General features: G+C 47.4%; 1 protein-coding gene across 2 annotated transcripts; it reads left to right on the top strand.

The window, feature by feature from the left end:
• The first annotated feature begins 1215 nt into the window (after positions 1 to 1215).
• farp2 (FERM, RhoGEF and pleckstrin domain protein 2) lies at positions 1216 to 23607 on the top strand. Of its 2 annotated transcripts, XM_076158777.1 has the most exons (27): positions 1219 to 1565; positions 2184 to 2419; positions 6785 to 6889; positions 7871 to 7913; positions 8006 to 8084; positions 8549 to 8646; positions 8773 to 8887; positions 11065 to 11212; positions 11295 to 11390; positions 11516 to 11679; positions 11763 to 11831; positions 11920 to 11977; positions 12084 to 12342; positions 16840 to 17024; positions 17102 to 17191; positions 17279 to 17412; positions 17492 to 17576; positions 17677 to 17914; positions 18658 to 18788; positions 18867 to 18935; positions 19018 to 19107; positions 19866 to 19948; positions 20275 to 20393; positions 20569 to 20732; positions 21751 to 21858; positions 21954 to 22105; positions 22196 to 23607. In XM_076158777.1, the coding sequence occupies exons 2-27, from the start codon at positions 2219 to 2221 to the stop codon at positions 22284 to 22286; spliced, it is 3174 nt and encodes a 1057-aa protein (XP_076014892.1). In that variant the 5' UTR covers positions 1219 to 1565; positions 2184 to 2218; the 3' UTR covers positions 22287 to 23607. The 2 variants fall into 2 exon arrangements, with proteins under 2 accessions (XP_076014891.1, XP_076014892.1); XM_076158776.1 differs by having other exon boundaries at positions 1216 to 1565; positions 18658 to 18935.
• The last annotated feature ends 773 nt before the right edge of the window (positions 23608 to 24380 follow it).

The raw sequence follows: 24380 nt of genomic DNA on the forward strand, positions 1-24380 counted from the left end.
CCAATCAGTTACAAGTTATGAAGACTACAATGCAATTTAATAATCAGAATCGATTTTCTTGCAGGGATATTGTATCGGCTCATTTTAGTTGCCAATACACACACACACACACACACACACACACATCACATCTGGCGACGGTGTTGAAATGCATAGATTGAACAGAACTCAGTTTGGTGCAAAGAGAAACTTCTCAGTCCAGATTCTCACTCCTGCTCTTCATTTGTTTCAAGTTTCAGGTTTCATGTTTCAAGTATGGACTCTTCCTCTGGGGACCTGAACAATAAACAAAACATGAGGAGGACAGAAACACCAGGTGAACAGTGTGTGTGTGTGTGTGTGTGTGTGTGTGTGTGTGTGTGTGTGTGTATCATAGGATCATCTGAACATCAGCACTACACACAGTATGTCTGATTCAATGCAAAACACTTCAGATCTACAACAAGCATCTGTCCCAACTAGCAGCTTTACTGAGTTAACTAACTCCATAAGACAAATAAACAGATTGACTAAAGATTGATTAACAAACAGAGAGTATGGGTCAGACCATGATGACCCTGGGTGACTGGCTACTCTTTAAATAAATGCAAGAATAAAACCAACCATTCGCCTGCATAACCAAGAAAGGACAAAGACTGAATGGATGAATAAGGATTTTAAAATAAATAATAAACACACACTTTAGTTGTAGTAAATTGTCAGATGAACTCATTTCCTCATCCATTCATGACAATACTGTATTCCTCTGTCTCCTTTTACATTTATATGAGATCATTCACTGGATTAATCCAAGTTCTGCTCCCTCATTTTGAACCACGGGGATTCATTTCTGTATAGCTGTGTTTGATTAGATCACAGAATGGATCCAAGTATACTCTCTGTTCTTTTGCTGCTTGTTGTCACGCCACTAGGGGGAGCTCTTTTACAATATCACCACAAATTACTTTTTCATTCTTTCCATATTACAGATTTATCCATAGTTCGGGTAAAATCTTTCAACGTTTCAAAGGCTGGTCCAAAACAACAGAAATATAAACCCTCGCAATCGAACTTTGAAGTGGCTTTGAGTTTACTTAGAGAGAAAGAGAGAATGTGTGTGTCGTTGCCTCATTGTCATTCACACAAACACATCGATTCTTTGTAATCTACGGGTCAGATGTTACTCGATTGCACTGTATTTCCTTGTAGGTCAAGCATGATTTGAAAACAAACGGTGAGATAAACTCATCTTTGTGTTCTATGGGTGTTGACAACCGTCGGCCTGCAGATTAACAACAACAACAGCGTATTTCGGTCCGCATAAATGCTACAAGTTTCACGGGGTCTAATTATAAAACCACACATATCATTTTCAGGCGACCAAGTTTATTTTCCACCCATCAAATCTATATAAAGCAGCGGAAGGTAAGCGGTTATGTAGCGCCGATCCGAGGCCAGGGAGCCAATGAGAGCAGCAGCAGCCTGACGGACACGCAGTGATCCGGCTCAGCCACTCGGGCTTGGACCTCCACAGGCTCCTTACACCTTTACTACTCTCAGCATTCTTCCCTTTACCAGCAAACACGGTAAGATTAACCCGGATCTTTGTTTGCGAGCGTAAAGTTCCGTCTACATATCAACAGCGTCTGCAGGAGAAAACCCGGAATATCACTTAGTTTGCTTCGTTTATTGTCGATAAACTCCAACGAAGTCTGTTTTTCTACCAAAGAAAGCTACCGTCGTTTCCAACACTTGGTTTCGCGTTGTGCAGTTTGTGTAAAGCAGCGTCGTTTCGTGTCTTATTGCTTGGGTTTGTGTAAAGTTTGACGGGTGGAGTTAGTGTGTGAGTTTAGGCCCACATGCAACGCGAATGTTTGCTAAATCAGAACTCTTCTTTTCCCTCCCGAGTCCTTCTGCTCTCTGGGTTTGTGTCTCAGCGCGGAACAAACCCGACGCTGCCAAAGTCCACATGAACTGTGTTCTGTCCTCAGTATGAAGTTAGTAGCTTACTTGTAATTTGAATGAGTTTAAAAGAAGCTTCAGACTCTAGTTTTTCCTTTGAAACATGTCTGAAACACACACACACACACACACACACACACACACACACACACACACACACGAAGCTTCAGCTTAAACACGTTTGTTTGCTTCTGTTTTTTACTCGGACGAAGACTTTATATCTGTGTGTTGTGTGTTTGCAGGAGTGAGGTGGGGGGGGCAGCTGCCCTGACCTAAGATGGGGGAGACGGAGGGATCCTACAGGGTCCTGCAGACCCCTGGAACCAGGCTGGGGGCCCAGTTCAATGCTGGTATCAGTACTCTGGAGCCCGGCCAAAGTCTGAATGCCAACATGGCCGGTGGGAGCAGGAGTCTTGGGCGAGGACTACAGATCCGGGTGCTGGGCCTGGACGACTCCCAGGACTTCTATGATATGGATGTAAGTCACTGCTGTGCTGCTGGGTGAAAACATCTCTCTGTGGTCCGGCCCTGTGTTGTGTTGTTCAGATCTTCCTCTTCTTACTCATGAGGGCACGTTTTACTTCACTGGCTGTGACTTCTGCCAAACACACACACCTCATCTATTTATCAGACATGTTGACCTAGTTTCCACCTGTCACATATTTACAGCACAGACGCTCTTTAACAGACACGATGTTGCTGTCTGAGCTTCTTTACAATGAATTTCTCCCCACACTGATAAATGGAGTTTTCCTGAATGTGGACTTTATTTGAATACCGATCAGCATGAGGTCATTCATGTCCAGCTGCTTTTCATGTCCTGTATTTGAATGACTTATTCAAATTGAGTGCAATGGAACGTACAAACAATTGTTTCACAAACGTTACTCCTAACTGTCACCATAGAAACACAAACACCCGTGACTTCCTGCGCTGAAATTCAACTGCAGATTGAAAGTAAAAAGGTGTGGGATAATGCTGTTAAATGCCCCCCATGGAGTAAAGCAGGGTGAAGCTGTGAGACGGCTCAGACTGAAGATCCTGAGTGCAGGGACACTAAAGTACAGGAGAATGATATCTGAGTAAGAATCTCTGCGTCCAGTTTAAAGTGAGGATGTGAACACGCTCACTGAAGCCCAATCCAGGGTCCTGCTCTGGGTTTAGATCCACACTGGTCCACTTCGGGGTTTAGATCCACACTGGTCCACTTCCTTGCCAAGCTGCTGCAGGACTCATTCAAAAAGCAAATAGGAAGCAATGAGGAAGCCACTTAATCAGAGCAGGCTTCCTGCCTCCTCATGAGGGGAAACATCAGAGCGGAGTCTTCACAGTGAGTAAACGGCTGAGGGAGTCGGCGTGCGGCGGCTCAGGCTCTCCTGTGTGGCTGCTGGCCGTGTGTGATGATGTCCTGTAGCTACACTGTGTTACACTGTAGCTTAGCCACAATAATGTTTGTGACAGATGCAGTCTGAGTCTCTGCTGAGGCGGACCTTTCATAATCTGATGCACCATATGTCTCAAAGTGCTAAGCTTGTCCAATCTAAAGGGCACCATCTGAAGTTTAATGGAACCTGGTCCTGCTCTACCTCAGCTACAAACCCACATGTATGTGGTTCTGTACTGCTCTGATGGAAGGAGGCTGAACTGTGACTGTAGAGATCAACACACGGTCCAGACCCTTTGTTGATGGTGGCAGACAGAAACACAGAAGCTTCACCAGGAGCTCGACACCATGACTGAGCTGAAGCACAACAACATGGCCCCTCAGGCTCTGGGTACATGGGTTCAATCAATCAGAGGAACTGTGGGCTGATTGATCTTTTTCTCTACAGAATGGCTGTGGAGTGAAATACATCAACAACACTCAAAGTAAAAAGCAACAGTACACAATATATTTATAAATATTAATGGACAATACAGGAGAAGAAGGAAGCAGCACGTTTCTGTTCTATGGTTGAACATTTTCCTGTCTGCTTTGCTGCTTAACAGCTCTCCATCCAGCGTCTCCACTCGTTCACATGTGGCGTGCTCTGTCACTGCCTCATGCTCCCGGGTCAGAGTCGGTGATGCTGACACCTTCAGCATGAACGGACCAAAGCCAGAGCCGCTCACAGGCCGAGCTTTGATCTGTGATCTGTGGCTGCAGGTACACATCATGGTCTTCATCAGCAGACATTTGCTCGCATGGCTCCCGTCCACAGGCCCCTCCCACACTCGGTACAGGAGAAGGCCCGGCCTTGTGGTCTGTGTACGGGGAGGCCGGGCCAGCGGGACAGAGAGAGACACAGGCTTCTTTTATCCAGCGCACTCGGCCCCTTAGCTGGCCTTCACTTCCAGTTCAAAACTTGCAAAGGCTAAGAGTGGGCTGGAACCTAGCTGTGTGAGAATGCAGTACAGTTGGTGAGCGGAGGGAGGGAGAGAGAGAGAGAGAGGGAGAGGGAGTCCAGGCCGGCTCTGCAAACAAGCACATAAATAGCAAGGTTGACAACCAAGTGAGGGTGGGGGGTGGAGGTACAGAGGAGGGGGGGGGGGGCAGCTTCTGGTGTTAAAAGAGCAGTTCAGAGGGAGCAGTCATGGCCAATCCAGACTGGTATTGTGGGGGAGGGGACACACACACTCAGGACTGAAGCCCGGCTGAAGGCTGGACCAGGAATCTCAAATACTGGCCTGTTGTAAAACCAAGTTCACACTTTGTCAGAAGTAAACACAGGGCCTTGTTACTCAGTGATACTAGTAAGAGTCTCTAATACATTTACAGATGTGTAACTCTAACATGCTGCTGCTCTTCCTTCATGATGCCTTCAGACTTCACACGGTGAAGAAGTGCAGTTGTGGTGTTTATGACAGGAAGAGACTGCAATCACAAGTCTGCTGCTGTGGACTACAACCAATCAGCACGCAGCTCTCATTCCTGCACAGTGTTCATGCAACTTCCTCTGCTCATGTGAACTGTTGTGCTTCTGGTTTGATGGTTGATTCATTTGTGACTGGAGGTCTATCAGAGTTTATATCTCAGCTTAGTGCCACCAGAAGTTACAAAGCATCTGGACCTGAGCTGAGGCTGTTCACACGGCTGAGCCGTATTGGCACCATGCAGTGTGTCTGAGTGAAGAGTCGTCACTGTGTAACTACAGACTCTAAGCTTCTACTCCGATAGCAAAGCCATTAAAGAAACCTTGGTGTCTTTAGCAGAGCTGTAGATGTAAATGTGTTAAGGGTTAAAGAGTTTATGCCCTCCTGTACCAAACACACCCCTGCTGTCAGGAGGTTTGACTGAAGCTGACGGCCGTTCTCACGTGGCCGGATCATATCAAAGCCACACCTCTAACCTTTAACCTGTCACTGTAACCAGTAAGGCTCATTCATTCTCTCTCACTCTCACGCTCACACACTCTCTCACACAAGGAGGAGACAGAATCTTTCTCTGGTTTACACCACACCATGGTCATGAACTGTGTGTGTGCGTGTGTGTGGCGTCACAGATATGCAGGATAAAGAACTGTGTGTGTGTGTGTGTGTGTGTGTGTGTGTGTGTGTGTGTGTGTGTGTGTGTGTGTGTGTGTGTGTGTGTGTGTGTGTGTGTGTGTGTGTGTGTGTGTGTGTGTGTGTGTGTGTGTGTGTGTGTGTGTGTGTGTGTGTGTGTGTGTGTGTGTGTGTGTGTGTGTGTGTGTGTGTGTGTGTGTGTGTGTGTGTGTGTGTGTGTGTGTGTGTGTGTGTGTGTGAAATGAGGCTGTGATTTAAGAGGCGGAGCTAACTAGTGTCAATCATCATGGGGACTCATGGTTGAAGCTGGAGTTAGACTAATGTTAGACAAAGTGCTCTCTCTCTGTCACACTATAGGAACCTTCTGTTTGGGTTCTTAATGAGGAAGGGCTCAGCTGAGGTGCTGCAGACTCAGAGAGGCTCCTTCCTCCCTGCAGACTCAGAGAGGCTCCTTCCTCCCTGCAGACTCAGAGAGGCTCCTTCCTCCCTGCAGACTCAGAGAGGCTCCTTCCTCCCTGCAGACCAGAGACCTGAGCACGTGCACTTTAACATTCCTACAGAGGGTTAATGAGTAACACAAAGGCAGAGCTTTGGAGAACACGTCAGTCACAACTGGAGTGCTTCAGTCTGCATTATAGTGCTCACATCTCACAAAGCCAAAGATCAATCAAACCTAGTTCTGTTGTCTTTGTGTTATGATGATGCTTGAGAATGGAACTGCATCTGATCACACACACGCCTGTTCATCATGAGTTAGGATCTTATCAAGCCACCTCCTAATGATGGCTGCTGCTGGTTGAATACTTAGCAATCCTGTCTGGATGCTGTGTCGGCCCTGAGACATTTGCTGAGTGCTGTAAACTTGATTGTATCAAAGTGACTTGTCTTTACTCCACTCACTCTCCTGCTGCTCTGTGAGTGCGGCTGCCAAAGTGAAGCCGTTCTTTTTTCATAAGGCTTTTAAAAATACTATTTCACATTACATCCAGATGTCTCGGGCTATAATTTTCTCCAAAGTCCCAGGCTGCCATTCCAAACCTCAGCTGCAGTGTGTTCTTAGTACATATAATTAGTTCTTCTGTAGTGAAAACAAACCCCACAGCACCAGGAAGGTAAACTGCAGCACATTTCCTGCTTGTGACTTTGCTCCATTCATCCAGCAGATAACTGTTGACGTCCTTTAGTATTTATACTGTAAAACACCAAGACAGAGAGACTGAACACTTCCACAGTCTGATCCTCACACAGACGGAAGAGAACAGCCTTTGAGCTCCACACACACACACAGAGTTTAAAGAGAGGATCCCAGAAACCCTGTGAGTGAACGTTGTGATGTAAACATGTCTTCTCTTTGTCTCAGGTCAAGGCTCTTGGACAGGCGCTCCTCTCTGAGGTTTTTCGGAGAGGCAACCTCATAGAGAGTGATTACTTTGGCCTGGAGTTCCAGAACATGCAGATGAACTGGGTACGTACAGGAGCAACACACAGAATATACAGAATACACAGAATATCATTCCATCAGCCCGTTTCTGACCCACGGAGGAAAGCAGAGGCATTTACGTTTGTAATAACAAAGCTATGTTCCCTTCATAGCTGCTAACCGGTCAAATGTTTCTCTAACAGTCCTTTGAGTCGGTGCAGGAGGTAAACATTGATCCGGTTCTGTTGAGCTTAGCTGCTCTGTGTCACTGAGTTAGTATGGAAACAATCTCACTGTACCCATTTAGAAATACCAGACTTTCCATTGTTTTGATATTCTACAGGGCTCCAGCTGTGTGTGTGTGTGTGTGTGTGTGTGTGTGTGTGTGTGTGTGTGTGTGTGTGTGTGTGTGTGTGTGTGTGTGTGTGTGTGTGTGTGTGTGTGTGTGTGTGTGTGTGTGTGTGTGTGTGTGTGTGTGTGTGTGTGTGTGTGTGTGTGTGTGTGTGTGTGTGTGTGTGTGTGTGTGTGTGTGTGTGTGTGTGTGTGTGTGTGTGTGTGTGTGTGTGTGTGTGTGTGTGTGTGTGGCAGGTTCACACTGCAGAGACATCAGACTCTTGATCAAACATCACCAAAGTTCTTTTATGCATCCAATTGTTTTTTCCACTGCCCAACAATGAGTGTTTCTTCATTAACACCATTCACTATCAAGATCATTGTTGTCCTGATGTCCACACGGTCAGCTGATAGCAGCTCACACAGGTATTTAGTCAGTAGTTGGTGTCTGGATCCATGTGGCTGTAGCACATTCCTCCTTCAATCAGGCCCAGATGTAAGATGGCCACCAGGCTGTGAGATGAGCTGAGTCTCTGCCCACAGCATCACCACATCCCTCTGCTGTCTGTCTCTATCTCACACACACACACACACACACACACACTCTTACTGTGACTGTACTTGTTACTTTACCACCTTTTATGGAGGGAACACTGATGACACGGTGAAGGTTTGACATTTTTGTGTTTTCAGGTTTGGCTGGAAGCCACAAAACACATTGTGAAGCAGGTCAGACGTAAGTGAGCTCAGATATCGGCTTAGATGCACCTCAGCCCCCCCCCCCCCCCCCAGCCTGAGTGTGAGCCCGGTGTGTTCTCTTGTCTCCAGGCCCAGCTAACGCACTCTTCAGACTGTCGGTGAAGTTCTTTCCTCCAGATCCTGGTCAGCTGCACGAGGAGTTCACCAGGTCAGTCACTCTCTTCTCCTGTTAGATGTTAAAGTCATCCAGGTCTCTGTTTGACTGTTACAGTCTCTCACTCAAAGAAATATCTTCAATTCTTATTGATTTGTCTGCAGAGAATGTGAAATATGTTTATCATGGTGCAGGGAAATGTTTTTCTTTCTTTCTTTCTTTCTTTCTTTCTTTCTTTCTTTCTCTGCAGTTATTTCTGTAAACGCACATATTTACTTTTTTCCTTTAATATCATACTAGGAATGAATTGGAGGGTTTTGGGTAAAGTAAAAACCTTTCAGCAGTAGGAACTCTGACTGAAGCAGGAGTCCTGATGTGAAGCTTTGTTTACAGAAACCTTTGTTGTTGAATGTTTGGATCGTACAAAGCTTCTACATTCACTTCTCTTCCCCTTCTTTACTTCTTCTTTACTTCTTTATGATCAGATGGACACTAACTTTCTGCTTGTTTTTCCTTAGGTACCTGTTTTCTCTGCAGATGAAACGTGATCTGATGGACGGCAGGTTGATCTGCACAGAGAACACTGGAGCCCTGCTGGCCTCTCACCTGGTCCAGTGTACGTTCAACCAGCTTCACCCTCCGTTCATGTCCCTCAGCTCTCTGCCTGGATGATCCTGTTTCCTAATATATTCCCTCAGATAAACTCTGTGTGTAATCTAATGCTCTCTGCTTCCTTACACAGCGGAGATCGGTGACTATGATGATGTAGCAGACAGGGACTTCCTGAGGATCAATAAGCTGCTGCCGTATCAGGAGAAGGTAGAAGAGAGGATCATGGAGCTCCACCGCAGGCATCTGTAAGTTCTGTTTGTGTTCAACTGTTAAACCTTAGAAACCTGACAGAAGCTGAACACCTGAGCCTGAAGCCCCTCCCCCAGGAGACGTTAGAGTAAAGCTTGGTTGTGACAAACATGCCTGACTGATGAGACGTGTGAGAGGGGAACACAACATCAAGCTCGTTCCTCTCTGGCAATCTTTACATCCTACCTGCTCACATTGAAATTGCTAATCTATACATAGACCAGTTTCTATTGTAGCAAGAGTTTGTAGTCTTTCACTCAGTCAACGCTTCCTTCAGCAGCTTTATGGTAAGAGCCGACCTTATAAGGCACATCCTGCTGAAGTGACATAAAGAGGCAAACGGAAAGAAAGAAAGGTCCAAATAATGACGTCTGCTTTCATGTGTTGGTGCTTTGAAGCCAGTGAACATGGAACCAAACATGTTAAGTCAGTCATTGATGTCCACCCAGGCACACAGAGGTCCTAAAGGCCTCCAGGCTGTGTAGGTTTGAGTGAGGATGTTGTTTAAATGTGTTTAAAGCCTATAGTGCCACTTCAAATGACCAACAGGCTCCAGAGATGTTTGTCTTGGTGTCCTCAGTTGGAACATAAATGCACAGTTGGTGGCTGTGACGTTGCTGAACGGGCAGAATGAGCTGGTTGACCTCTTTTCTCCGTGCTTCTTCTTTCCCACCCTGAGCCCTGGTGCAGTGCGAGCTTCTCTCAGTGAGTCAGGCAGCTCTACAGACCTCTAAGCAGTGAGGACCCTGGTGTAATCCTTTACTCTGGCTGCTCTATTAGCCATGAGGCCAGTGGGGCAGGGGACGGCCTTAAGGAGACTTAACTGCTTAACGGATGAACAAAATTAGAATGGATGGATGTGTTGGTCCTAATGTGCTGTTTGGTTATAATCACACGGTTTTAAATGATCCGGGACTAAAGGCCACAGTATCTGATGAGACACACTTTGGTAAAGACTTGATAAGAACACTGATTTATGTATTAATCCAGAGTTTACAGTGATGTGGGAGCCTGTCAGTCAAAAGGTCTCAGCTCAGCCAGTATCACTTTGTGTGTTCAGCTTTCCTGGAATGAGGTTTAGCTCCACGGCCTGTCCCTTAAACTAAAGCAAGCACCTGCCTTTAATCCTCCACAACCACAGGAAGAGATCAATCACCAATGTTACAGTGACCCAATGAGACAAGGATGATCATAACAGAAAAATAATCAACATAATCTAACAATCAGTAAGTATGGTGATCAATGAAGAATGACATCATGTAAATAGTGACATCACCAACGAATCCAAATAGAACTGTAAGAAACATGCTGTGGTGGCAGTATTGTTGTTATAATGTGATCAATCACAAAGCTGTGATCAATCGTCAGTTCAACAGTCCTGATGAGTGTTTCTTACTGAGGGAACAGTGTAGCATGATGGTATCGGCCCTCTCAGAGACGTTACCGTGTTGGGAGGTCAGAGGTTTGAGGATCAGAATCATCCCACTGCACTTTGTTGTTGTATATTTGTATTGAAGCAAGCGTTTACCATGACGCTGCTCAGACCGTCAGAGGAGGACACTTAGAAGAGAGATGTTTTATACAGAGAGAGGGGGAAAGGAGAGGAAGAGATGGAGAAAAGGAAAGAAGGTTTCATTGTTGTTGTTGTTGTTAACCTGGAGGCGGTGAGAACACGACACAGTGGAGCGGAGGCAGAGTCCAGGATGACAGCAGTGATGTTGATGCCATGATCTCATAGGTAGATAGGTGATGACATACTGTAGGTAGAGTTTTTACAGGATGATGACAAACAGCAGTGTAGGAAACTACAGGTGGCATCATAGGCTGTGGTGAAGAAGAGGAGAGGAAAAGAAACACAAACGACAAAGAGAAGGAATCCAAAGACCCCACCCGACCCCGCAGTCACACAACCCACACATTCCACTGCACTCTGAATAGAATCAACCTATGATCAACCACAGCTCACAATGTGACGTCAACATTTGTCAGCGTTGGTAAAAAAGAAATTCACTCCAACCTTCAACAAAGTGTGTATGGGTTTGTTTTGAGGTCTTATTTAGTCTGATCCTTTCTAAACCTTAAAGCAGAGAACTTTGAAAGGATAAATGTTGTGAAGAAGTCGCACCATTAAAGAGTTGTTGAGGAGAGCTTGTTGTTTTGTCCTCTTCCTCAGGGGTCAGACTCCAGCTGAATCAGACTTCCAGATCCTTGAGATTGCCCGAAAACTGGAAATGTACGGCGTCCGCTTCCACCCGGCAGCCGATCGTGAAGGCACCAGGATCAACCTGTCTGTGGCTCACATGGGCCTCCAGGTGTTTCAGGTGATTGATACTCTCCCACCTGTCTGCTGTGAAGATGAGCGTCACTGTGTGAGCCGTGTCTAAACCTTCCTTTGTCTCCCAGGGTCATACCAAGATAAACACCTTCAACTGGTCCAAGATCCGCAAACTGAGCTTCAAGAGGAAACGTTTCCTGATCAAGCTCCACCTAGAAGTCCATGTATGTGTGAAGAGAAGAGATCTCTGCTCTGTAGCACCTCGGTCTCTCTCATGTTTGCTTGGTATCGCTCCACCAGTTTCCTGTGCGTCTTCATTCTGTCTCTCTTTTCTAAACGTTGCGTTCAGGGCCCTCATCAGGATACTCTGGAGTTCCTGATGGCCAGTAGAGATCAGTGTAAGATCTTCTGGAAGAACTGCGTGGAACATCACTCCTTCTTCAGGATGTTTGATCAACCACAACCCAAATCTAAAGCCATTCTGTTCACTCGAGGTTCTTCCTTCAGATACAGGTAGAGCAGAGGAGCCTGGATCTCACACACGCTGACATGTTGGTCCAGTGTGTGACGTGTTGAAGTGTTCTGTCTCATTTCAGTGGGAGGACCCAGAAGCAGCTGGTGGACTACGTCAGGGAGAACGGAGCAAAGAGAACGCCGTACCAGAGGTGTGTAGATGGATCAACCTGTGTAATCCTCACGTATTCACTAACTAATGAGTTTCTAATGATCTGCTATGAATGACTGTGTGTGCAGGAGGAACAGTAAGATCCGAATGTCTGCTCGCTCCCTGGCCACCGACGTGTCAAAGCAGGTGAGTGGAGCAGAAGCTGTGATGTCATGCTGCTCTCTCTGCCTTCATCACCTTCTCCTCTTCCTCTCTCACTGTCCCCGTCTGTCTTGTCCTTTTTTTGTTTCAGAGTTTGTCCTTTAATGACAGTCTCAGGTCTCCAGGCTCCGCCCCCTCTCCTGCCGCGTCCTTCCACCCGCTGCACGTCTCCGGTGCTTTCCCACGAACAGAACCTCAACCTCAGGCCCAGCCCCAGCCTGTACTGGGCCAGTCTGCAGCGCCTCCCCAGCAGCAGCAGCTTCAGCCCCCGCTGCATGCTAGCAGCCCCCCCAGCCCTCTGAAGGAAGAACCTGTCAAGACCGCTTCCTCGTCTCACTACGCTTTTCAAGGTGCCCCCAGCAATCTGGCAGCAGGACACTGCAGCCCCTTGTTTGTGTGTGTAGAGAGCGGCGGTGCCCAATCACAGCCCCCCCAAAATGGCAATGAGGATAGTGAGGCGGGTAGGAGGAGGGGGACGGGGACGGGGTGCTCTGTGCGGGGGGCTGGAGGGAAGCTGAAGGGGGTTCTCACACCTGAGGCCTTTGAGGCCGAGCTGTTGCGTACCAAACAGAACCCTCTGTTCTCGTTGACCAATCAGCAGCTGCAGCTCAGTGAGGAGTTCATAGATGACGATCCAGCTGAGATCTCTTTCTACGGTGGGGGGGCAGAGGCCTACTCCTTCGGGCTTGATGATAAAGTGGATCAGTTTGATTACGTTGAGGAAGCCGACCTCGGCAAGAACAGGCTGTATAATCTGGGCATTGAGGACCTGAATGGGAACACCCATCCCTTCTCTGATGGCATAGTTGGGCATTCTGAGACGAGCTCCTTGGTGAATAACCGCTCAGAGTGCAGCTCGCTTGATAACCTGGGGCTGAGCTCTGCAGGTGAGTCCATGTCTCTGGGTTACGGAGGTCCAGACTCGTCTTCGCTCCGCCTGCCAGGGTCTGATATCCCGTCAGAGGCCAGCTCCATGGTCAACTTCCCAGCCTGCTCTGTGCGCTCTGAGAGCAGCTCTGCTCTGCAGTTCAGTGACCTGGTGGAGCAGCTGGAGCAGCTCAGCTACCCCCCCACAGCCACAGAGGGCTCAGGGAACGGCAGCTCAGATTCAGACTCCGACTGGGGCTCTGACGGGGGCCTCCCCCCTGAGCAGAACCTGTTTTACAGCAACCCCCTGACAGGGAGCGGTGGAATCGAAGGTTTCCTCCTTCAGTGCCACAACCTGCAGGCCCTGACCCTGTCGGACCCCTCAGGACCCCCCCATGTTCAAATGTAGACACCCCAGGTTAGATTTTTATAATGTGCCAATCATAGCTGTGTAAGAAAACGAGTCGTGTCAGAGGAATCTCAGCTTTGACATTGAAACAGATTTGAGCTTCGTACCAGGTTATGTTTGTTAGCTGATAGATTTATTGATTGTTTCTGTTCTCCAGGCTTCATCGGCTTCCAGAAGCTCGCAGTAACAGACTCAGTGTTCCTCCTCTGCAGCCTCAGGGTTTGTCACAGTTTAGATTTACTCTTACAGCCTCAGTCGGGTTGTAATGTCCTCCTGTTTATATCTCCAGTCACATTTAGTCATGGACGTTCATCTTTGCCTTAACCGAAGCTCTTTTATCATTGTTGTTATTATTATTATTGTTATTATTATTATGCATGAACATGCGGCCTAGTTACTCCAGCAGCTTTATACATGGAAGTCTTAGAGTGACTCTGCCATGGTGCTGTCCTGCTGTAGCATCATTTAGCATCTAGAAGGTTCCTCTATGAAGGAGAACACTTCCATGCTGTGTGTCTGTGAGGCGCTTTGAAGAAATCACATTCAGATAAGGAGACGAAGAAGAAGAACATAATGACCTCCATGGAAGCTTAGTAAACAAACACACACTATAACTGACTCTGGTTATAGGAAACATTGTCATTTGCCTCATGAACCTCAGTTTTTGATCTTTAGTCTGACTTTAGAATGAAGCATTAGATGGTTTGTGAGCTGTTAGCAGCTTTAGCGGTCTGATCTCAGGGGGAACAGGAGCATGGAGCCTCCTCCATCTGTGCCTTAGTGACATCTGCTGGCTGCAGGAGTTCACATCAACCTGATCTGTGTTGGTGGTTCACATTCATCTTCTGTTTGTCTCTGGTTGATCTCATATGAAGTCTTAAATGGACCTGAGTCACTAAACTAGACAGCAGGTAATGCCAGAATGTGAGCGGTGCTGTTGAATGTTTGAGCCCACACAGGGAAGAAAGCCTGCCTGATGTTTAGAATGAGAAAATCACAGCCGATGGTAGTTGAATAGTTTAAATCCCTCCTTCGTCCTTTAAAGTTCACTTCCAGGAAACACTGAGGTCACAGGGAAGACTTGAGGGTCGGGATCAGAGTGGTTCTGTCTGCTGCTCGGGATCAGAGTGGTTCTGTCTGCAGGTCGGGATCAGAGTGGTTCTGTCTGCTGCTCAGGATCAGAGTGGTTCTGTCTGCAGGTCGGGATCAGAGTGGTTCTGTCTGCTGCTCAGGATCAGAGTGGTTCTGTCTGCAGGTTGGAATCAGAGTGGTTCTGTCTGCAGGTTGGGATCAGAGTGGTTCTGTCTGCTGCTCAGGATCAGGGTGGTTCTGTCTGCAGGTTGGGATCAGAGTGGTTCTGTCTGCAGGTTGGGATCAGAGTGGTTCTGGCTGCAGGTCTTTGTCTCGTCTCTTTAGTTGTCCAAACCGGGAAACCAAGAAGCCGTCTTTGTGTTTTTGTAAAGCAGTCTGTTGGTCTTTTGCACATTAGCTATGAATGAGTCTGGACTTTAGTGATTTGACATTGTTGGTGTTCTGGTATTGGATTGATTGTTTGCCGTCACAGCCCTGAGCTGAACGATACAGGCCAGCGTATGTGGGCACCTGATCGCCATGGCGATATGAGCTGGTGGGGCACAGGTCTTCCAGAGGAAGTTCAGAACTCTGTAGTGAGCAATGTAACACAGAATAGAGCTCCAGCCCCTCTGTGTGTGCGTGTGTGTGTGTGTAGTTTACTTACTCGACTTTATTTCCCTTAAACGATCTTCACTTGCGAACCCAATTTGACTTCCTGTCCATTTGTTCTGACTTGAATCAGACTCGGCCTTCTGCTCAGTTTGGACACAGATTCTCCTTTGTGTCGGCACTTTAAAGCACTTAGACTCAGTCCTTTGTCCTCTGAGCCTCTGTTCAGGACCAAATGCATCTTAGTGATCAGGAGACACGCTGACTGAAGTCGTCAGTTTTCTTCTCAGTCATTTTGAAAGAAGGCAAACGGCCTCTTAGACCTGAGAGGATCAATGAGTCCTCTACATTTCTACATGTGGACCTTTTGTTTGTGTTGTTGTCACTTGAGGGAGTGTGGAACTTTAACTTGTGTGGAATGCTGTCAGTACTTCACAGACTATAGGATCGTCTTGATGGCTTTTGTTTCCATCAGCATTGATTTATTTTTCTTTAATCTGCCTTAAACCCTTGACAGATCTCCTTTAAAGATGACAGACAGACTAACACAGAGTCAAGATGACAGACTAACACAGTATAACCAGCTAACACACTGCACTTAGGCTTCATTCTGATGAGCATGTATACGTACTAATAATAAACACATTGTATTCATGTTTGTATGTTTTACTCTAAAGAATAAAGTAATCACTTTTGGGTACCATGTATGTCAGAGTTAAAATTCTTTGGAGGTACAGACAGAATAATTCCTTCAGCTGCTTTTCATTTGTAAACAAACTAAATCGTTTCTTAGCAACAACAAGTTAACTAAGAAAGAACGACATCATGTTTACTTCCAGCAACATAAATTTGATCTTGTGTAAGATCAGTGATCAGACCTGGGTGCTTTGATTAACTTTGAAGTTGATTCTCCTGTTAAATCAGCACTGTGTGTGTGTGTGTGTGTGTGTGTGTGTGTGTGTGTGTGTGTGTGTGTGTGTGTGTGTGTGTGTGTGTGTGTGTGTGTGTGTGTGTGTGTGTGTGTGTGTGTGTGTGTGTGTGTGTGTGTGTGTGTGTGTGTGTGTGTGTGTGTGTGTGTGTGTGTGTGTGTGTGTGTGTGTGTGTGTGTGTGTGTGTGTGTGTGTGTGTGTGTGTGTGTGTGTGTGTGTGTGTGTGTGTGTGTGTGTGTGTGTGTGTGTGTGTGTGTGTGTGTGTGTGTGTGTGTGTGTGTGTGTGTGTGCTCTTCCCTTCCCTCTCATGCCGGCTCCTATGGGGCAGAAAGTATAAACAGCTGCTCCTTCCAGTCGAGCCACATTCCTGATAAGCCTCAGCAATTATTTCCGGGTCGAGTGGTGCCTTTTTTTTTCCTCTCTTGTCTGCTTTCTCCCCTCCTCTTTTTGTCTGGGAGAAGTGAAAGAACAGCTGTGTTGACCCGTGACTCAGTAAGGAGAAGAGCCTGAGGCTGAGCCTGGAGTTGATTCTGCTGTCTCCGCCTCTTTTGTTCTGTAGTGAAGTGAACAGGCAGAACACAGGCGGCTCATCTGAGGTTGTTCTGCTTCAGTTTGCTTTGATCCTCTCTGCCCTCCTCCTCCTCCTCTGTTTCAGATGGAGCTTTGTCCTCTTCTCCTCACAGCACAGAGTTCTATCAGAGGAGAGTCACTTTCTCTATGGCCAACATGTTTGACTCAAACAGAGCTGAGGCACATTCCTGTGAGCTGCTGCTCATTCTAGCTTTGTTGTTGAGTTTCTGCAGAGGTTTTGCACTTCAGAGCTTTGCTGTTATGAAGCTCCGCCCCCTTCATTAGATCAGGTTGAGCTTGTTTCGGTGCTGAGGTGAACTGAAATGATTGATTTAGATTGAATCCTTAAAACACTGACTTCATCTCTAATGTCGCTCTCTGTTCTCCAGACTCGGTGGTGGACAGCCCTCAGACGTTGCCGTACGACTCCAAAGGTCCGCTCAGCCTGTCTCCCTCCTTCCAGATGTCCACGCTCAGCCTCCCAGGCCACGCCCCCTCACCCCTCCAAAGCCCCATCCTGAGCGAGCTGGGCAGCAACGCCAGGTTAGAGGAGGATGAGGAGGGGAGGAGGAAGGTAACCTGCTTCTGCATCTCATCAGGTTTCCTCACGTTCCCCTGTGATGACTAACTAACATCCTTCTTCTCCTGCAGCGGTATCCCACTGACAAAGCTTACTTCATAGCCAAAGAGATTCTAACCACAGAGCGGACCTACCTGAAGGACCTGGAGGTCATCACGGTGGTGAGGCTCATCCTCTCTGCAGATAGGATCATCTTTCCTTAGTTGTAGAACATCTCAGCATTGATTTCCTTCCTGTGTTGCTCCCAGTGGTTCCGCAGTGCCGTGATCAAAGAGAACGCCATGCCAGAAGGCCTGATGACGCTCCTCTTCTCCAACATTGACCCCATATATGAGTTCCATCGAGGGTTCCTGAAGGAGTTGGACCAGAGGCTGGCTCTCTGGTAGGTTCCCCCTCAGCGCCACTGTGTGTTCTTGGTTAGAAAGCCATAAACTAATCAACCGCAATGTCTGTGTCTTCAGGGAGGGACGCTCCAACGCTCATGTCAACAAAGGCGACTATCAAAGGATCGGTGACGTCATGCTGAGGAACATGTGCGCTCTGAAGGTGAGAACCCTTCAGTAGCTTCTAATCCACATCTCCTCTCCATCATCCAGATCTACAGAAAGAACAGTTTGCCATCCTGAATGTTTCCGTTTATCTCCAGGAATTCACCAGCTACCTACAGAAACACGACGAGGTGTTAACAGAGCTGGAGAAGGCCAGCAAGAGGCTGAAGAAGCTGGAGACGGTGTACAAAGAGTTTGAGCTGCAGAAGGTCTGCTACCTGCCGCTCAACACCTTCCTGCTGAAGCCCATCCAGCGCCTCATGCACTACAAGCTCATCCTGGAGCGACTGTGCAAACACTACAGCCCCACACACCCAGACCACCAAGACTGCAAGGGTCAGCCTCCACCGCTCACACTCACATGATCAGAGCCTCCACCGCTCACACTAGCATGATCAGAGTCTGCACCGCTCACACTAGCATGATCAGAGTCTGCACCGCTCACACTCTGATCATCAGAGTCTGCACCGCTCACACTAGCATGATCAGAGTCTGCACCGCTCACACTCTGATCATCAGAGTCTCTCACATCAACATCATCTCAGCATTTCATCCTCATGAGTTTATAAAATTCCCCCATTGTGGTCAGAATGAAGAAAGACACCTGTCCATCACTCATTAGTACTTGCTTACTTACTTACTTACTCACTTATTTACTTACTTACTTTCTTCTTTACATACATACATACATACTTACTCACTTATTTCTCACCCAGCAGTCACAAAACAGAAAGAAGCGATCAGTTTCCAGGCTTCACTCGTATTTCATCCTCATTTTGCACTGCAGTCACAAACTTGACTGTTTCTCATTAAACAAACCTTTCTTATGTACTTCATGATATCAGAGCCTGAGGTGCTATGCTACATCCCATCATTTTATTGATTTGAAATCAGTTTACTGCCTCAATCGTCACATTATTGAAGGTTTTCTGTCCTGGCTCATACTTGCTGCGATGCCGGTAGGTTTGTAGTGTTGAAGTGTGTTTATAAAGGCGTGTCTTCATTGTAGCCACATGTTGATAGGAAATGCTGAATTCTGTGTTTTGGATTGTACTAATGACAGTTCTGTCTCCACACAGAGGCCCTGAAGGAAGTGGCCGACATCACCGCTCGGCTCCAGAGCAGTTTGATCCGACTGGAGAACTTCCAGAAGCTCACAGAGCTGCAGAGAGACCTGATTGGTATCGACAACCTAACAGCACCAGGGAGGGTGAGTGCAGGGGGGAGGGGGGGAGGGGGGGCACAGGGAGGAAGGGGCACACATCTAACCTGCCTGATTGTCTTTCAGGAGTTCATACGTGAGGGCTGCCTGTACAAGCTGACCAAGAAGGGCCTGCAGCAGAGGATGTTCTTCCTGGTTTGTACACAGGTTCACCTCGTCACATCTGCCCCCAGCTGTTCAGACTGCAGATCACAGCACAGAACTCTCCTCTTCTCAGTTTTCAGACATGCTTCTCTACACGAGCAAAGGTGTCACGGCAACCAATCAGTTCAAGGTTCACGGCCATCTGCCCCTCCATGGCATGATAGTGAGTATGAGCTCCTCTCTCTGCTTCAGTCGGTGCTGCTGCTGCTTCCTGTTGCTTCCATTATCCAGTCCACACCAGCACATCATGAGGAATTACACCTTTAATGAATGAATGAATGAATAAATGAATGAATGAATGAAGTAGGGAGTCTTGACCCTTTTAAATTCAGATGTTTTAAATGCACGGGTTATTGCACCCAATGCTTCTTTCAAGCAGCAGTTTGGGTGAAATGAGACGTAGTGATGTGTTGAGAGAAGAACTGTGTGTGTGTGTGTGTGTGTGTGTGTGTGTGTGTGTGTGTGTGTGTGTGTGTGTGTGTGTGTGTGTGTGTGTGTGTGTGTGTGTGTGTGTGTGTGTGTGTGTGTGTGTGTGTGTGTGTGTGTGTGTGTGTGTGTGTGTGTGTGTGTCTCTCTCCTAACCTTGCGTGTCTCTGCTCTCCTCCTGGCTGCAGCTCATAGTGCTGGATGCACCGGTAAGTTCTCTGAGCTCTGCTAGCTGGGAAGCTTTTACTACAGACACACCAAACTACTGAACACACACACATGTTCATGCTCTTATGGGGTTGTTGTGGTCTTTAAAGCAGGGACTGATAGGCTCCAGGTTTGAGCCTTTGAATGGAAAGAAAGGAGCCAAACATAGAGGCTCCATTAGCAGCAGAGTGTCAGGACGCTCTGTGGCTCTGACTGACTGACTGACTGACTGACTGACTGACTGACTTCCTCCCTCCATGCAGCTCACTTCATCTCTTTTGTCTCCAGGTGGAGGAAAGTGAAAACGAGTGGTCGGTCCCTCACTGCTTCACCATCTACTCTGCTCAGAGGACGGTGGTAGTGGCTGCAAGGTGAGTGAAAACAAGGAGAGGCATCAAGGCAAAGTGACACCCATTCACTTGGCTAGGAGTGAAATACGTTTCATTGTTTTATTCTGTATTCTTTCTCTTTCTTTCTGTGTGTGTGTGTGTGTGTGTGTGTGTGTGTGTGTGTGTGTGTGTGTGTGTGTGTGTGTGTGTGTGTGTGTGTGTGTGTGTGTGTGTGTGTGTGTGTGTGTGTGTGTGTGTGTGTGTGTGTGTGTGTGTGTGTGTGTGTGTGTGTGTGTGTGTGTGTGTGTGTGTGTGTGTGTGTGTGTGTGTGTGTGTGTGTGTGTGTGTGTGTGTGTGTGTGTGTGTAGCTCCAAAGTGGAAATGGGGAAGTGGATTGAAGACCTGAACGTTGCCATTGACATGTCCAACAAGTCACAAGACAAGTCCAGCCTGTTCCACGATGCTGGTCTTGGTGATCGCTCCAACCGTAAGCTTCATTCATCTCAGTCTCATGTGTGAACGTCTCTATGCTCAATCATCTCATGGCTTTCCTTCATGTGAGACCAGAGCACATGTCAAAGGGACAGGCAGACCATCCACATGTTCAGATGTCCCCTCTCCTTCCTCCACACACTGTCCCGCCCCTCCTCTTCCTCCCTCAGGATCTTCTGATGAGGTCTCTCTGGAGCAGGAGTCAGAGGACGACATGAACTCCTCCCGTACTTCACTGGACAAGCAGACGCATCACCGTGCCAACACAACCATGCATGTGTGCTGGCACCGCAACACCAGTGTGTCTATGTCTGATCACAGCCTGGCTGTGGAGGTACTCCTCTTCCTCCTCCTCCTCCTCCTCCTCCTCCTCCTCCCACACCAGGACACACACACACACAGAGAGAATCAGCCTGTAGCTCATCATCATGGAGAGGATCTGCTGCTGTTTCTCTGGGCTCCTTCATCTTTCCTTTTTCTAACCCTAACCTCCGTTCTGCTGGCCTCCTTCTCTCCCTGGTGACTGATCTGTTCTTATTGATCCTGTCTGCTTGTCATTTGTCATTGATATAGTGTCAATGATGTGCATGTTAACCTGTTCACCTCACACACCTGGAGGACCTGCTAACTGCTCTCTCTCTCCCCCCATGCAGCCTGTCTGTCTGCACTAACATGCTCACACACCTCTTCTTCCTGTCTTCCACCTCTGCACTCTTCCTCCCTCCTGTCTCTCCCTCCTCTCAGTCTTGGGTTCTCCGGAGCTTCCTCCTCGTTTTCTCCTCGGTCAGAGCCAAAGACCAAACACCATCACGCATGTCTGCTGGTACCGAACCCAGAATCTCTCTCTCACTGATTACCTGCGCATGAACCAGGTACCAGAGGCATGATTGACACCTGACAGGCCGGTTAACATCAACACAGGAGCTCAGATGATAGTTTATGTTCTCATAGTTAGACTAGGTTGAGAGTCGATCTAATTCTTAAACCCAAATGTTCCATAGCTTCAGTCAGTGCAGGTGTTGTGTTGTGTGTCTCTGCTCTTCTTAGTGTAACCATCCTCTTCACTGATCTTCATCCCACATGCTCCACACCTCCCAACATTCTGTCAGTAGCTTCAGTACAACAACATGACGGTGCTTCAGAGGAAAGAAACAGAATGTAGGAGGCGTTCTCATGGGTTAGCTTTCATTCCTGCATGCATCACTGTCATCTTTGCACTGTAGAAGAGTTCAGTTCAGCTCCATTCAAAGGACCACAGAGCCCTCATACTTCCAAAAACATTTATCTGTATCACCTTGGTAGGTTTGTCTCTCTAATCTCTGTGCCCCCCCCCCCCCTCTCTCTCTCTGTAGAACCAGCTCTCAGGTTATCTCCTAAGGAAGTTCAAGAACAGCAATGGTTGGCAGAAACTCTGGGTTGTTTTCACCAACTTCTGCTTGTTCTTCTACAAGACTCACCAGGTAGGCTGATCCCGGCTGATCCCGGGTCGCTGTCCGATTAAACTGAGGGCTGAATTCAGACGTGGCTGTAAACAAACTCCCTCTGTCTTTTGCAGGATGATTTCCCTCTGGCCAGCCTCCCGTTGCTGGGTTACACGGTCAGCACCCCCGAGGAGTCTGACGGCATTCATAAGGAGTACGTCTTCAAACTGCAGTTCAAGTCCCATGTCTACTTCTTCCGTGCTGAGAGCGAGTACACCTTTGAGAGGTACGTACCTGTCCGTCCCTCCTCTGGAACATTCCACTGAGCCTCACTGAGCTCAGGTCTGCTGATCTGTCTCCTCCCTCCTCTCTGCAGATGGATGGAGGTGATCAGGAGCGCAGCCAGCACCGCAGGCCGGATGAGCCTGCTGGTACCTAAAGGTCCCCTGGAAATAAACGGGAAGTGAGGAGCGGTGGTGTGTGTGTGTGGGGGCTGGGCCTCCCTCAGCACATGGACTCTATTCACTCTCTCACTCTGTGGCATCAACCTGACATTTGGACAATAACAAGTGGAGACTGAAAGATTCTGCCAGTGTTCAACATTTCATGTTTCCCAGCTTGAGGGTTTTATCATAATAGTTTAATAGCATTCTGTTGTTTAATGGTGTGAATGATAACATTAGTGTCACTATATGAGACGTAATGAAAGGGAGACGTGGGCGTTAGGGTTGTTTCTTGCGTAGAACTCAGTCCAGCTGTTTATAATATTCTCATCGACTGAAGCTTTAGCTGTAATATGGGACCAATTCCAACATGAAGGCTTAGATTGAGACGGTTTAATTTGGATGCAGAGCTCCTGAAGCGTGGAGGCTTCACCGACTGTAAGTGTGCTGGGATTGAGACGAGATACAGGTGAGGCACAGTGTGTGGGACAAACCAGGACGTGAGGACGGACAAGAGGAAGCAGCGTCTCCCTCTGAAGGTGTGAGGAAGAGGAGGAGGAGGTAGAAGGTTCATGACACGTTGAGATGAGCTTGGATATGCAGGTGAAGTCATTATGGGAGTTTCATGAGGTTTGTGTATGGAGGAGTTCAGGCTGATGTTGGGACACACACACACACACACACACACACACACACACACACACACACACACACACGTTAAGGTGTGACAGAGTAGACTAAACCTGTATTTATTTCATCTGAGGCTACAGTGGACAGAAGGTTGAAGAAAGTTCATGTATGTTTGTGATGAATCCACATACTAGCATGATTTCATGAACACACTGTTCCATCGATCCAAACCAACAGAAAGCTGAGAGGTTTTCTTCCCTTCATACTTTGAGGAGCATCAGTCCGGTGCTACATTCTCTGTTTGATGTCACATGTCATGGATTCTCCCGTTTCTTTGTATGGAGATGATCACTGTGCTGGTTGACCTCCTAATAACCCAAAGGAACGTGTGTGAAAGTGAGTGTTGATGTATTCTGTGTGTAGAGGCACTGTTATGGGAGCTGAGGTCAGAGTTGAAAGGCCACTAACACGTCTGTGTGCGTTCATGTCTCCACCGCCTCTGGAGCTCAGACAGTGATGAAGGAGGCCGCCGCCGCCACCGCCAAAGCAGCAAAGCAGCTGAAGTCTCTTTTGTGTGGGAGATGAGCTCCACTGGCTCTGCTGCACAGTTAACACACATTACGTAACTCCTATTTATTGTTCAGCATGTTATCAGGACGCCCTCGTGTAGCCTCATGTTATTCCATTGAAGCTTATCAAATAAAGAACATTTTGATCATAAGAAGTGTTGTTACATACTGTGATTGATCTGAACTGTAACTTACTTGATCAAGCTGCGGTTCTTTGATTTCTGATTCTACTCTAAAATGAGCCACAATCAGAACGAGACGCATGTTAACCTGACACCAGACATGAAGGGAACATACTAGTACAGCTACATTATTAGCAGTAGACAGAGCTTTAACATGCTGATCAATCATTCAGCTGAGTGTGTGTGTGTGTGTGTGTGTGTGTGTGTGTGTGTGTGTGTGTGTGTGTGTGTGTGTGTGTGTGTGTGTGTGTGTGTGTGTGTGTGTGTGTGTGTGTGTGTGTGTGTGTGTGTGTGTGTGTGTGTGTGTGTGTGTGTGTGTGTGTGTGTGTGTGTGTGTGTGTGTGTGTGTGTGTGTGTGTGTGTGTGTGTGTGTGTGTGTGTGTGTGTGTGTGTGTGTGTGTGTGTGTGTGTGTGTCATCTGTGCTGCCTGGAGCAAACAATCTGCAATAAACTCAACATTCAAAGGTTCAGATTAGAGTTTACTCTCTACTAAATAAAGTCAAGTCTGTCCTCCATGGACAAACTATGAGTGAAAGTGTGAAGAAGCGACCTAGTTCCCAGTCTGAGTCTCAAAGGAAGGCATTCCTCCTGCATGTCCAAACAGCAGGATCATGGGTGTGGCAGCTTCCCTGGTTGATCCACTCTTACGTGTCTGAAATACATTAGAGCAGCCTCACGTGTTTGTTGTGATTACGTGTCCTGCTTAAACGCACCACAGTACACACACACACGCACAC

Source organism: Genypterus blacodes, unplaced genomic scaffold (assembly GCF_046128005.1).
Source record: "Genypterus blacodes isolate CSIRO-AG114 ecotype Tasmania unplaced genomic scaffold, CSIRO-AGI_Gbla_v1 ptg000087l_1, whole genome shotgun sequence".
Lineage (NCBI taxonomy): Eukaryota > Metazoa > Chordata > Actinopteri > Ophidiiformes > Ophidiidae > Genypterus > Genypterus blacodes.

Bases quoted from the DNA above. Each gene is read 5' to 3' on its own strand.
- farp2 (XM_076158776.1), top strand. From the start codon at position 2,219: ATGGGGGAGACGGAGGGATCCTACAGGGTCCTGCAGACCCCTGGAACC. The intron at 17,025-17,101 runs GTAACCTGCTTC...CTTCTCCTGCAG, and splicing joins ATGAGGAGGGGAGGAGGAAG to CGGTATCCCACTGACAAAGC. The intron at 18,936-19,017 runs GTTTGTACACAG...TCCTCTTCTCAG, and splicing joins AGCAGAGGATGTTCTTCCTG to TTTTCAGACATGCTTCTCTA.